The sequence below is a fragment of the Poeciliopsis prolifica genome, unplaced genomic scaffold (assembly GCF_027474105.1).
Source record: "Poeciliopsis prolifica strain line A6 unplaced genomic scaffold, Auburn_PproV2 SCAFFOLD050, whole genome shotgun sequence".
Lineage (NCBI taxonomy): Eukaryota > Metazoa > Chordata > Actinopteri > Cyprinodontiformes > Poeciliidae > Poeciliopsis > Poeciliopsis prolifica.
In genome coordinates, this window is record NW_026562425.1 from 2296422 (window position 1) to 2310789 (window position 14368).

Below are 14368 nucleotides of genomic sequence, written 5' to 3' on the forward strand. Positions count from 1 at the left end.
TTGGTTGCTTGACAGGAAGAAAGTCAGAGGAAGTTGTAGAATCATACCTGGACATGAATATGATGCTATTGCTCTACTACTGAGCCATCTGGTGATGTTCCAGTTCAACAGTTTTAACATGGAATACACAAACAGTAATTTTAAAAGTACATCACTACAGACACTCATGATTAGACTTACCGGAGCGCTAATTTACTAGCAAGGACCACATCACAAGTAAGTGAGCTTAAAGGTTTAATGACGCAAGCCTCGTTCACGTCATGAATGAGGCTCCAATTTTGTTTTATTAAATAAGGATCCCAGTGTGGAAAAAAGCAAGTTTGCAGAAAAAGTATTGAAGAAAAACAGTAGTATATGGAATTAAATGCCTTTATCTTACATTAAATGCAATTCAGACCAACAAGTTGTAAGTAATTGCAATGTTTATCAGGGTCACTGTCTGCTTGGGTGGTCAACAGTTTACAAACTAGAAGTGACTGTTTTGGTGGGAGAAGATATCAGGGATGCTTGGATTGTTCAGCTGAGAGCAACCAGGTAGAAATTTTAGAGTTCAGTCACAAAATAGTCTGAATGTGGAGCTGAAGCAGCATGTAAACAGGAAACAATTAATTATAAAGTATAGATTTTCACCATTACAGAAAGTAAATGATTATTAAGGAGGGGTATATTAGATTTATTCATTTATTTTTTTGATATTTAACTTCAATTAAATGTAGCTACAATTAATTTGCAATGTAGGTCGTTGGTTGTTTATTGGTGTCGTTTTGCTAAACGGTTCAACATTACTTAAATTGACCAAAAATAAATAAAAAAAGGAAGGGTGTGAGAGTATGTTTACTTCCATTCACTCCTTTTCAAATGGAGGGGATTTTGTCTTGTGGATTTATGTTTTCATGCTTATTTGTTTTACTGATTCTTCTTCTACTCTGGTTTCCTCCAACATTCCTAAAATTGACTTCTAGGCTAAAATAATTGTCCATGTAAATCTGTGTTGTCCTCTCATGGACTGATGACCTGTCCTCACAAACAAATCAACAGTGACAATCCTCACACATTTAAATAGTTTTTAAATATTTTGTGACCACTGCTGTGCTCTCTTGACAATCTCACTGACACCCCTAAAGGCATTACTGTCATGAAACTTCACAAACATGTCATGCTCGGCTTTGTAAACTGTAATGGAAGGTTATTAGAGTGTCAGAAACAGCGGTATTCTGTTGCTTGCCTTTGTGTTTTCGTCCTCTCTGCGAGTGTCAAGCTGTCATGATAAATCCTTACAGCAGACTCCCAGTATTCCTTATGAGAACACAAAGGATTATGATGTTTTATGTAATCCTTCACCACTATTTCACACAGAGCTCCAAACTTTAGGTGGCTGTTTCGAATGGAAATGTAATGGTTTGAAAAATTCTGTCTAAGATCCAGGCTGCAGAATCCAAATCTTGATTTGAGCTCCTTTAGAGGCAGAACATGATATTTGCAAGCCTTTGTACCACAGTTCCACACGCCTTGACATTTTCTAATTGGTTTTGTTCTAAAACACTCGTGTGGTGTTGCTTCTTTCCAAACCGTTTTCACTACGCGTCATGAATCATTGCATCTGTTAGCAAAGATCTGTACTTCTCAACCCTGAAATCTGTCACCTCGTATCGGTCAGCAAAAGCACATATGGAGCTGAGTAATAATCCTGTTTGCTTAAACGTGCTTAAACATTTGTTAGAGCTGGTGGATGGTAACCTTTTTTTTTTGTAAATGCAGTATCACTTGTTCTCTGCTTTTAGAAGACAAAACATGTCCTGTGAGCTTGAAACAATAAAAGGAAAAATGTTTTACAGCTGCTGGAAAGTACAGCTGATTTTCTCCTACGAATGCGTGTCAAACCCCTGCAAAGTCCCTACAGCTCACAGCTGATAGGTTTGATAGTTCACACTGAAACATCGGGACAGCTAAATTGGATTTCTCCTCTGTAAAAAGGGAATGTTACACTCCTACAAACTTCTTTCTCGTTCTCTTTCTGCGTGAGCTTTTCCAGCGTTGTGAACAAGCAGGCGCCATCACAGAATGAATTAGGCCAGGGGACAAGAGAGTTTTTACTCCGTTTGAAAGCTGACACGGTAAGACGCACAATCCTAGCCAAGGAAATTGACAATTTCAGTTTCTAATTTTCTTCACTTCTGCTTTTCCAAATGAGAGGAATAATACCTTACACGTTTATAGAAAAAACAGACCATTGGCAGATTTATCTAGCTACAAAAAAGATGCAGTCTTAAATTAAATGACACTTTATGAGTAACTTTACAAACTTTGTGTGATTTACACATTAACTTAAATGTGATCTGTGAGTTGAAAAAAAAAAGTTCTGGAACAAAATTTGTCTAGGAATATAACTTTTTTTGATTCACACACGATTTAGTTTTTCCTGAAAAGCAAGGAAAAAAAGAGTTGTACTTTTTTGCTGCTTTTCAATGTCCATTTTTATGTCTGGTAGAAGCCAAAAACCTTTTTTGTTTTTTTTAATCAAACTTATTTTTTTATTTTTGATTAAGGAAAGTGATCATTTCTTTTAAATGCTTGTTTTGTCTATTCTGATTCCTGCAACAGTTAAATTGACTTTCACATGAGTAGAGTTTTGAGCATCACTGCTGTATGTTCAAAACACAAAAGTTATTTTAAAATAAATGAGAATAAAAATGAAGTACAATTATGTGAATGTATGTGTCGGGGTAAGTCATATAAGGTTACTGTCTTACATTTAATGTCAGGTTCTCTAGATGCTGATGAAAGAAAAACATTCTTAGCGTAAACATGTTTGCATTATAGTGCATTTTAAAATGAAGTTTGTTAAACTCTGGTGTAGATTCTCAGTCATCCAGGGCATGATGGCTTCTGCTCTTTCTTTCTAGAGGAGGGTCGCCTTTTCTTGGCTTGCTGCTTGCTTGAGCAGAAAAAAGCCAGCAGGACCAATGAATGCCAGTCATCCATTGTTTTCTTCTGCAAACAGTTCTTCTGGAACGACTGCATGTCAACACCAGCCAAACCACCACAGGGAAACGTTCCAGAATGCAACACACAAACTGCTCAGTGAAACAGAAAGACACAGCTGATCTTGGGATAGATGCACAGGATTCATGCACACAGGATGCACATTTCTGTTTTATTACCTTCATTGTAACACGGAAATGTTTTAAGAGGGGCAACTTAAAACATACTTAGAGTAACAAAGTTAAATTGACTGTGTGGCATCAAGAAAAGTGGTAAACGAACTTCATTTATATCAGTGCCGTTTCTGTCATAATGAACATTCAAAGCACAAGGACAGACGTGAGCAAAACTTCCCGTGTTGCCTTCATTCAGGGTAGGCTGAAAATGAAAGAGCTAAAACAGCACATGAACATAAACTCAGTCCTACTGTGAAAAATGGTGGAGGCAGCATCCTGCTTTGGGGAGTTCTTTTATAATAACTGGTCAGAGGTGACAGGAATATGAACAGGGCAAAATATTTGGTAAGTGTGTAAGAAGATATGTTAGAAGTTGGAGGTTGACCTTCCAGCAGGATGAGACTAAACATGCAGACAGAACTACGATGGAGTAATCATATCCAGATGTTACAACGGCTCAGTCAAGGCCTGCACCTAAATCTGGTAGAGTCTCTATGGCAAAAATGTCTCCTTGTGACCAATTTCCGTCCATCCTCATGGCACTTGAGATGTTTTCTGGAAGAAGAATGAGACAAGTGCCAGAGCCTGGAGAGGGAAGCAGTCCACCATTTAGAGGTTGAGAACCATGGCCTCAAACTCAGGAAAGCTGAAAACTTACAATTAGGAAACAGTAAAACTTGCTTGCTTTGAGTATTTCTTGTGACAGAACTCCTAATTGGTTCTCTGCTACATTTATTTCGCAAAACATTATTGATAAGTGACATCCATGACTTCAACACACTTTCATACCCCAGTGAAACCCTCAGGCTCCCTGGGAAGAAAAGATAATTACTGCAGATTTGCATTTTTTGTGGACATTTGAGTGGCACAGATGAAAGCTGTGAGCTATTATCACATCAACATTATACAGATTATGCTGTTAATTACGCTTCATGCAATTTTTGTGTGTACATCACACAGAGATTAAAATGGAAATCGAGATATTTGAGCACAGAAGCCATTTCTTCAGCCTCTGTCGATGTGGATGCGTATGACACCATCATGCTGTGGAAAATTCAGGCTTTTGGAAATAATTTTAACATTATTGACAACAAGGCACTCACAGGAAGCGAGATTTTTTTTTTCATTGCAGTTCTTTAAAAGCTGCCACAAGTGGCGATTCTCAGTATAAGTCCGAGAGACTGCAGAAAAATAAATGGGTTGTGGCTCATTTATTTTTCTGAAGCCAGACCGGGTCTCTAAAATGTTGCAACTTAGGTTTTGTCTCAAACTCCAGGCCTCAAGGGCCGCTGACCTGCACCTGAGCTTGCAGGTCAGGTTGAGATTGAGACCGGAAACAAGCAAATCGCACGATCAAGAATGATAAAAAATGATTCAAAACAAGAGCAAATAATTATCAACTTTGATCTGCTTGTGAATTAAAAATGTCGATACACCAACACCATTAAAAAAAATAAATAAAAAATTCTTGGTTGCAGAGAGGTAGAAAATGTCTTCCTTTTATTCAGGGAATCTCAGGACTCAATCACTCCCAAACCCATGGGAGGAAAATTCACACACAACACTTTCCTGCAAGTCTAGTGAACCACCATAGAGAGCATTTAGTATGTGTACACACATTTCAGAAAAACACTTGCAGGAGCCTGAACCAGAGTCTCACAGCAATATTCTCTTTCTGCACAGAAATCTCAAGCAACTTAAATGACTCCCAGTGTCAGTTAACGGTCATTTTTTTATTTATTTGTATGTTCTGAGCCACTGGTTCGAATAATGTTAAATAATTTCAAATTCAGCATAATTGTTTCCAAATGTTCTTCAGTGGTTTTATATGTAATAATGGTCAGAAATCCCACACAGGGCTCTAATGTGGGTCTTTGTAGCTCCGCCAGACATGCGTCTAGGTTAAGCTGTCAGTTTAGGTGTTCATTTCTTGTCTTTGTAGGCTTGCACTTGTAAATTGCTTTTTCAATTTCTGGATGAAAGACTGATTAATGCTTTGTTACATTTTCTAATATGGAGTGTATTTTGAGCAAAAATCTGCTGTAAACTTTATCAGAGCTATATCCATAACTTGTCTTTTGTTGTTGAACAGTTTATTTATTCCGATCTTGCTCGTTTTATTGATGTTTGTTCATTTGCTCAGAATGGCCATGTGCATCCTTAGATTATACTGCAAACAGGTGGGGTGTCTTTACAAATAGAATCTTTGGGGGAATTGGTAGGACATAGTTTAGTTGTATCAGAGTAAAACACAACACAAATGCATGGTTCTGACAGCTGAAACCTGAACTTTGCAGTTCAGGTTTCAGACAAAGTTTTGTCATGGCCATTACAAAGCCCTTATGATAGTCTTGAAAATAATTTGTTGGTCGATCTGAAAACCATGCATACGTTTTCTACCACTTAGCAATCAGGCTCTACTTTGTGTTGGTGTATCAAAAATAAAATAACATAACATTTGTGTGGGTTGCAAAGGATGTCAAAAATTTCAAAGGGTATGAACACTTTAGGTTGTTCTAAGTGTAGCCATAATGAGCCGCATTGAGGACATGCCGTGCTTTTAGAAAACCAAACCCACAGTGGACATGTTTTCATTCACCATTGGTCTCTGTTTAAACTGGGAAAATGGCTCCAATTTACTCTCAATTTATATTGCAAGTGAATGCAAAACGATTGCAATGCGCACAAAGCACCAAACATTTATTGCAGTTGTACATAGGGTGAAGACATACTGTAATTACACAGGTTTTTAGAAAGTGGCTCTGAAGTATTTGTTGCCAACGCTGTTAAGCCAAGAAAGTGGCGATGCAAACAGATCTTGATCGAGGTCAAATCTGAGTCAGAGAAATAGAGAGAGCGAGAGGTAAAGAAAAAACAAATAAGCTGGAAGAGCTGGTCAAATGAACCCAAACACAAAGAATCACTTGTCTTTCTTTGTCTCTTGGGATAAAAGGTGGAGATTTTAGTCTTGTGGCAAAGAATCACAAAAAGCGAACATTTCTTGTTTCTATAGCCAAACAGGCAACAACACAAACGTTCAACCCAATGTTTTTCAGAGCCCAATTTTAATATGTTTCTTAAATGAACAATTTAAGGCACATGAAAACATTTTGTTCATCGTTGCAAAGGAAATATCCACAAAACATCGTTGGGATCGAATGAAAACAGCTAGACATACCTTTCCCACACAAAAATATTAGTTTTATTAGTTCTAAACCACAGAAAATGTAAACTTGACTGTGTCTAACGTTCAGATGTTTTAAGGAGACTGAGGTATAACAGCTGGAAGAATAAGCCCTTTCTTAGAATATTTATATTATCACCTCATTTTATTATGGCTTAATTTCCTACTGAGTACATTTACTGATTTTTTTTGATTAGCTGTTTTGTTCCAGTTATTTTTCTAAGCTCATGAAAGAGGATAACAATCATAATATTTACAAGAGGACTGATTCATACTTACAAATTGAAGCTTTAGTTAAATGTATGTCATAGATGTTTTCAGACAGATTCTAAGAAATTTTAAATATCCTCATAAAATTTATTCTAACAAAGTTGACAAAATATTTCTTTAAAACCGAAGAAGCACATGCAAGTTGTTAAGAGTGGATTCAGAGAGGAACAGTAATGTACAAAATTCAAATATTATTAATTACAGTTTTATCAAATGCACTATTTGTAGCACCTTAAGTGTTTTGCGATTCTGCACAAAAGCACCTCTGTGGTTTAATTCAGAGCATCACTTGGAGCATGCGGAGAGGAACAGAGGAGCGAGGGCGAGGTTTGGGGCAAGTGGATCCTCTCTCTAATGCTGAAAGTATGCCACTGTCCACCACAGCATCAAAAGTCCTTTTCCTGATGTCACTTTCATTACAAGTTAAAGTCACGTGATTCTGGCCCTACGAGGGCAAGGAGGAGTTTCCCCAGATCAGCGCTTTTAAGGCAGGGTCAAAGTGTGCTTTTCTCTTTCTCCCAGCTTGTTGGATCTTCTTTGCAATAAAGGAAAATGGGATTTTACTTTGTAGGAGACAATAGGTGGTGGCTGAGAGGCTTTCTTCATGTGGGTGTTACTGTTGACTCTCTGACCCTGTCGTTCAGCGGGAGGGGGGAAGACGGGCGTGTCTAGCCGAGGAAACACACGGAGCCGACCTCGAAGCCGAACCTCTGGTTGGATTCCCCAAAGTCATTCAGCATTACATCAATGATGGGTAACTGGTCGATGCGAGGTGTGTTAATCTCCAACACTGTCCTTGAATAACCCTGCTTCATCTGCACACAGAGAGAGAAGAAAGAGTTTTATCAGATGATCCAGGGCAGTTTCAAGTATCTTTATTCAGTACCAGCCGGAGTTTTGACCAAAGAAGCTGTAACTTCCTAGAATTAATCCACTATTTGTTACATCGGAGATGTCAAACTCATTTTGACTTCAGGCCACGTCATGAATGACCTCAAAGAGTCGGTTCCAGCAGAATGTATAGATAACAAACTGTTAATAGATCGTTTGTCTTCTTAAGCTTAGATATTCAACAACTTTTAACATGTGGTCCTGTTCAAATAAAAACTGGCTTGATTTTACTGATAAAACAGGATTTGAGCTCACGACTGTCTTGAAGTTAAATTTTTGTTGCTTTCTGAGATCGAGAGGGCCACAGAAAAAGATTCGGACTGTCGAATTTGAGTTGACACCTTTAACATCAGCCAACATGATGAATATTCAAGCTCAGAAGGAATGTAAAATATAGTTATTAGAACGACTACATTTTGAGTGTCTAGAGCAAAAGTTAATTTCAAGTCTTCAGAGAATGAATCCAAGTCTTTGTGTGACATAAGTCCAGCTCTCAGACTCCAGTCCCACTTTTTGGGTTAGAAAAACAACATCATAACTTCTTGTTTCTTCTTTTTGAGTTATGATATTTATCTAGAGCTGATGCAGCGAAGGCATTATTGTTAACACAAAGTTTGAGTTTGTGCTTTTCAAAGTTTGTTAAAAGTGATGACAGATGTCAATCACTACAGAATACCATTTCTTAATCACAAATAACATTGTTATAGTGAATATGTATGCATTTTTGACACAATCTAAAACAGCATTTTATAAATTTCTTTCCTTTTCATTTGGATAATGTGAGCAGTGGTGTGAGAAACCAATTTGGCATTTTATCATTCCTTCTGAGTTTCTCCCACATCAAATATGAACACTTTCTGACACTTTTTTTCTGTAATTCTCTACATGTTTGTGAGGATTACGGGGGATTTCATGGAATTTAGAAAAAAGAAAGTTTAATTGCAAAGTGAAACTTTGAAAGCAAGCAAAAATGTGTGCTTACCGAGCAGCCATCCATCAGCGACTTGATGAAGGGATTATTGTCATAAGACATTTCCTCATCGTTGGAGCCCAGGAAGCGCAGCGCTTTGTCGTAGTTGTCGGCCTTGGCGTCATACCAGGCCACCGACTGATGGCAAATGTAGGTGAAGTTCTGCCGCGCTGAGGAGCTCAGCAGCTTCAGGAAGGTCATCTGAACAGCGTTGATGCTGTTGTCACCACCGTCCACATAGTTCAGCTGAGAATAGTTGGAGGAAGACAACATTAGGAAAATACCAGAAGGGATGAAGGAAATGAAGAAATTCATGAAGCAAATGTGAAAAATCATATTCAGACTCACAATTTTGCCACGCTTGAATTCACTAAACCATGAACCTGGTGATTCCTTAGGCCAGTTGGATATTCTAACCTATAAGAAATGCCCACAAAAACATCAAGTTAATAAACACTTTTAATTTCTAAAAGCACCTTTTACACAGTTTCAAATGTTACTAAACAACCCTTTTGGTGAAACAATGAAGCATGCATGCCTTAAATGACCGGTTTTCTAACACCATATACTCACTCCTGTGGATTTCTTGTCTGGGTAAATGCATGTTTCTCCACCTGCTGTGAAGTTACAGAACACTTTGATGGCGTCTCCGATGCAGCCCTGGTTCGGATCAATCCAGTATTCACCTGAGAGGGAAACAGATCCATAAAACACTGCCAAGGCAACCGTCTACAAGAGCTTTTATCCTCTTTAGTGCTTTTCTCATGTTGTTCCTCTTTTCATGCTTTTTTTTAACTGAACTAAGCTATTTAAAAGTTCACTAATTGCTGCTATCGATACATTATGCTAAAAAGCAACACTGTCTTCATTGTACCATCGGGGAAATCGGGCTGGCTGAGGTGCAGGTCATTGCAGGTCCTGGCAGGATTGTCCTGGGTGCCCATGGGGAACTTCATGCGCTCAATGTCCTGCTTGAGGTTGTTGAGGGATCCGAAGACGTTGTCCATTCCCTCCATGCCCGGCCCCTCCATGCCGTAGTCGACCAAAGCCTCATCTCCTTGAGTTTCAGCCTGCCGCCTGCTCTTTTTGCTAGACTGCTGAATGGGCAGAGGCTGGATCATATCACCAGGCGGACCCTGCAGCACAGGAGGTAAAGATTAGCTTGCAATGATAATATAGTAACATTATTATCACTCGATCTACTCTCAACCCTTAAGTCTAAATGACTTCATTAAATCTTTTCAGCTTTTCTGTCATTGTGTGATTTTAAATATGGCTTTCTTGTCACCAGTTATCTGTAACTAACCTGTTACATAAATGCCACACAAGGTGCCCCTCAAGGCTCTGTGTTTGTCCCAGCACTGTTTACCCCTCACATCAGTGATGTGGGTCAGAATGTTCCTGACCTTAAAATTGCTGATTGTTATGAAACCACTGCTTGGAGTTTGACTGTCTGCAAGTTAAATTCAATATTATTCAGTCTTGTTTATTCCACAAAAAACTGTGCAAGTAAAAAACTCTTTTAAGTTCTATTTTGAAAGTAATTTTTTCTGTAATTTTTCTGCTTTTCTGCAGGAGTGACCTGTATTAAGCTCCATCTATTCCCCCCCCCCAAAATATATAATGATCTCCTTCCTCAAAAAAAAAAAAAAATTCTTGGCTAACCAACTCTTTAAAGCTCAAATTAGTCTAGATTATAAGGGACAAGCTGAATCTATAACTTACAGGTGGCCCAGGTGGCCCGATGAGTCCAGGATCTCCCTTCTGACCAGTTGAACCCTGAAAAAGAAACATGCGTCATGGGGATGTTAGAAACACTTAAATACACTATTACAACCTCTACCCACATGTGAAAAATCCAAAATATTCATTGGTGAAGGAAAAGTGACTTACGACTGATCCCTTAGAGCCTTTCTGTCCTTGAGTGCCCTGGGGACAAACGAGTCAATGGCAATGTAAGAACGAAGGTCAGAAATGAGGCAAGACAAACTTTTAACGAGAACTACAACTTACAGGAAGTCCTGGAGGACCAGGAGGCCCGAGTGGGCCATGTGCACCACCAATACCCTGACGACACGCAAGATGAAATGAAATTAGTTGGTAACATAATTTCACCAATAAACCAAAATGTTCAGATAAATAACTATTTCTGCAAAATGACAGGAAACGTACAGGTTCTCCCTTGCCACCTCCAGCACCCTGAGGTCCGGGTAAACCTCTGTCTCCCTTCTCTCCGGGTTCACCCGGGGGTCCAATCAGACCAATTAGACCAGGATGACCCTGGAGCAGAAAAAGCAGCATTATTTTATTAAAAGACAGAAATAAATAACGTTCTTACATGGACAAGGTTTACAATGAAAGCATTTATTGAGGTGTGCCTTTGCACCTGCCATTTTGGATGAGTTATGATCATCTGCTTTTGAATGCTGCATGCGGGTGTTAAGCCAATGAGCATTACAAAGACAATATTTTTGGCCTTATACATATTCATTCAGCGCATTAAATCACCGAGTGAGAAAACTCCGCACAGAGCAGAGCGGCTTTTCATCTCTCTGGCAGGGGGCGAACAAAGCCAAGGTGCACGCAGGCCTGGATGTGTGCATGCGTTGGGAGCTTCAGATAAGGTGCAAAACTGGATACGAGACATGCACTATAAAGCAATATGAGATTAGCATTATAATATTGTCTCGCCTTTTCTCCTTTGGATCCAGAGTCACCTTTCATGCCAGGAAGTCCAGGCGGTCCCTGAGGAGAGGAAACCGGTGCAAATGACACAAATCATGTTAAATGTTTCTTTCTATATGTTGTGCAGATCAACTGAAATTACAAATAATGGAAATACCAAAATACATGATAATACAGCATATTTTAAAGAGGAATTGGTCTCCAGTGTAACAATAATAGAAATTTAACAGCTGCTTTTGCAGTCCCCATTAGCAGTGTATAGGATTTAAAAACATTTCCAAAGCTTAGTGATAGAAAGGAATGCCTTACAATGGGACCTGGAGGGCCATCTTGACCAGATGCACCAGGCAGTCCTTGCTCACCCTGGAACAAAAAGACGACATAATGGTTTCAGCTAGGCTCAGATTTGGAATGCAACCCAGTTCCAGAATGAATTGTAAGTGAATTTACACCCATTCCCTCCCAGGTTTATAACTGTAGACATCAACAGTGATTTCTTTGGCTTGCAGCCCTTTGACCTAACCTAAAAAAATGAATTTTAACAACTTCTGACCTGAAATATGTCACTACTATGCGGTTGTTCCTTTGTAAGATAAAATCAAATATTTTGCGTGTTGCAAACTCACAACGGGGCCTGGAATTCCACGCAGACCCTCAGCACCAGGTTTTCCAGGGGGTCCCTGAGATCCCACAGGTCCTGTTTTCCCAACAGGTCCCTCTGCTCCAGCTTCTCCCTGAAATACATGGAAAAATCATCATCTGCTTCCTCCTCAGGCATATAATTCAGAAATAATAAAGGAAAAAAAACATGAAGAATGGATTCTGTTAAATGACTACATTGTCTTTACCCAAATTTCACAAAAATCTTAAATATAACTTTAACAAAACATATGATAGTGTACTCTGCAATGCTCCCTGCTGCAAAGGTTAGCAGAATAAGAAGTGGAGTATTTGTAAGATCTTAAAAGATTAAATGTTTTCAGAATAAACAACCAATTTTCATGTATTGAAGCTTCAGAGCTGCATAATATTGACCTGGATGATTGAATGGGGGAGATTACGCTTCTCAGACAACCAATTAGGCCCAGATTTGACAGTCTCAAATCATCTCGCAGGCTTTGCCTTGTTTCTGTCAAATCATCTCTAATCCTTACCCGAAACGTGGAGAGGGTGTCTGTGAAGAGGGATATGTGAAGAAGGGAAGTAAGAGGAGGAATGAAACAAAGAGAGAAACTATGCCTGAGGTTTGTCAGATTGTCTGACTTAGAAGTCAAACATTGTCTTTATGGCTTAAACAGACATTTTCGCCTTGCTGCTGGTTCAAACAAGAATGTAACAGTGAAATAGTTGGAACGTCAAGGGAAGCAACTGCTTCTGATGTAGCTAATTTGCAGATTTTTATAAATATATAGGACACCTCGGCTGGATATCGGGTGGAAAGAGTTGGAGACATGTAACTCTTCTGCTGTTTTGTAAGACAGAGAGAGTTTTTGGGACATTCTGAAGTAAATAAATCATATCATGACACTCAAAGTAAAACACAAGGCTCTAAACCTACATAGTACCACTGCTGGTGTTAGACCCAATGTAATGAGCCAAACTTCTCATACCCTTTTAAAGTTTGAACAATTGTGAGAATTTTCAGCATTTGAAATCTTTGCCTGCTGCTTATAGCAAAATGAAAATCGAAACATCCCCTGGATTTCCCTTTTTTTGTACAATAATCGACACCCGTATTTACGTGTATATACATGCATGTCAATTACATGTACTCGATATATATGGTGCTAAAAATACATTTAATTGTATGATGTAGGTTGTAGTAGTGGGTTTACAATAATAATTACTTTGCAGCAGAAGTAGCAGTGTACGAAACATTTGTAATAAAAATTATATGCTGAGAGTTATATGGTTAAAATAACTCAGATAACATAAGAGCTTAAGATTCAAGAGATAATTTTCAGTAATATTTTAATGGTGTGAAATATCCAAACAAAAAAGAACAACAACTCATAATCACTGGAAAAAGTAAATTGTAATGAGTAAAATCCAAATGTGAGGACTTACCTTGGAGCCCTTTTCTCCTTGCCTTCCCTCCTGACCTTGAGATCCGAGAGGTCCCTAAGAAGCAAAACAAACAAACACCATTAGACTCTTTTCGTCTCCGTCCCCAAGTCTAATTTTAGCTTATTTAAAAGAACCAGAGCACAGGTGGAGTTCATCTGCAGTGAAATTATTCAAAATAAACTAAAAAGCAGTAGCTTCTAATGCACATTAATCATTTAGCCAAAGCATAGTCTGACCTTGAGAGAGGAACAGGTTTGCAAGGTCGGCCAGCATAAGTGCAAGCAAACTGTCCTACATTCTAAATACGAGCTGATAAAAATGCATTAGCATTTTCACACAACACCCTCTGGTCAAAACCCTGTAAGTGGGCTGACATGTGGCATTAGAAGCTATAATCGAATACGCCAAACAAACGCCACAGGTCATCAATGTAGGTTATGAACCCTGGCAAATATGTGTATGCAGGCTCTAGTGTGCATGTGTGTGTATGTGTGATAATGTAGTCAAGAAGCTACATGCATCAACGAACACCAAACCGGAGTCGTTTTTAAGGGGATATTGGGAAGGAGACTTAGCCAGAATTACTCTGGTGAAGGATGAAAAATTATATAACGAAGTCCATTAATACGAACACGGAACGGGAGTCTAATTTGTTCAGGGCTAGCTGGAGGAATACAAATTATGGGGATAAAAAGTGCTTACCATCATCTTTAAAATGTATGACCAACCCCACATGGCCTGCATTTTAAGTCAAGCCACAGAGTTGCATTGTAAACTGATATGCATGATGCAACCCGAACCTCTCAGCTTAGAAAATGAAAACCACACAGAAATGTCTAATCACAGATAATCCTTCACTATTAGAAACACCCATTAATTATTTTCTGGCAAAAATCTCCAAAAGTAGCTTTGATCACATCCCTCCATTAAAGCAATATGCACATTGAGAATTTGGCTGGTGAATGAGAATCCACACTTTTTACCATCAGTGAATACATTCTAGACAAATTCAAAAAGGAAGCAATTTTCTATGACATGTTGAGACACATCTGTGTCATTCATTTTGACACCAGGCTAAGAGTTAGATTACAACCTTGTGCAACAGCAAGAATGCATGAAGAATAAATATCTAAACAAATTACA

The 14368-nt window shown here is 38.7% G+C and overlaps 1 protein-coding gene across 1 annotated transcript in view; it reads right to left on the bottom strand.

Moving 5' to 3' along the window:
* Positions 1–5831: 5831 nt before the first annotated feature.
* LOC129378054 (collagen alpha-1(XI) chain-like) overlaps positions 5832–14368 on the bottom strand; it is a 91424-nt gene continuing 82887 nt past the window's right edge. The window contains exons 55-67 of the mRNA XM_055058306.1: positions 13226–13279; positions 11785–11892; positions 11468–11521; positions 11165–11218; positions 10646–10753; positions 10487–10540; positions 10367–10402; positions 10199–10252; positions 9348–9609; positions 9047–9159; positions 8822–8890; positions 8486–8719; positions 5832–7427 (exon numbers count right to left, since the gene is read on the bottom strand). Coding sequence (XP_054914281.1) covers positions 7281–7427; positions 8486–8719; positions 8822–8890; positions 9047–9159; positions 9348–9609; positions 10199–10252; positions 10367–10402; positions 10487–10540; positions 10646–10753; positions 11165–11218; positions 11468–11521; positions 11785–11892; positions 13226–13279 — 1347 coding nt within the window. The 3' untranslated portion in view covers positions 5832–7280. The remainder of the gene's footprint in view (positions 7428–8485; positions 8720–8821; positions 8891–9046; positions 9160–9347; positions 9610–10198; positions 10253–10366; positions 10403–10486; positions 10541–10645; positions 10754–11164; positions 11219–11467; positions 11522–11784; positions 11893–13225; positions 13280–14368) is intronic.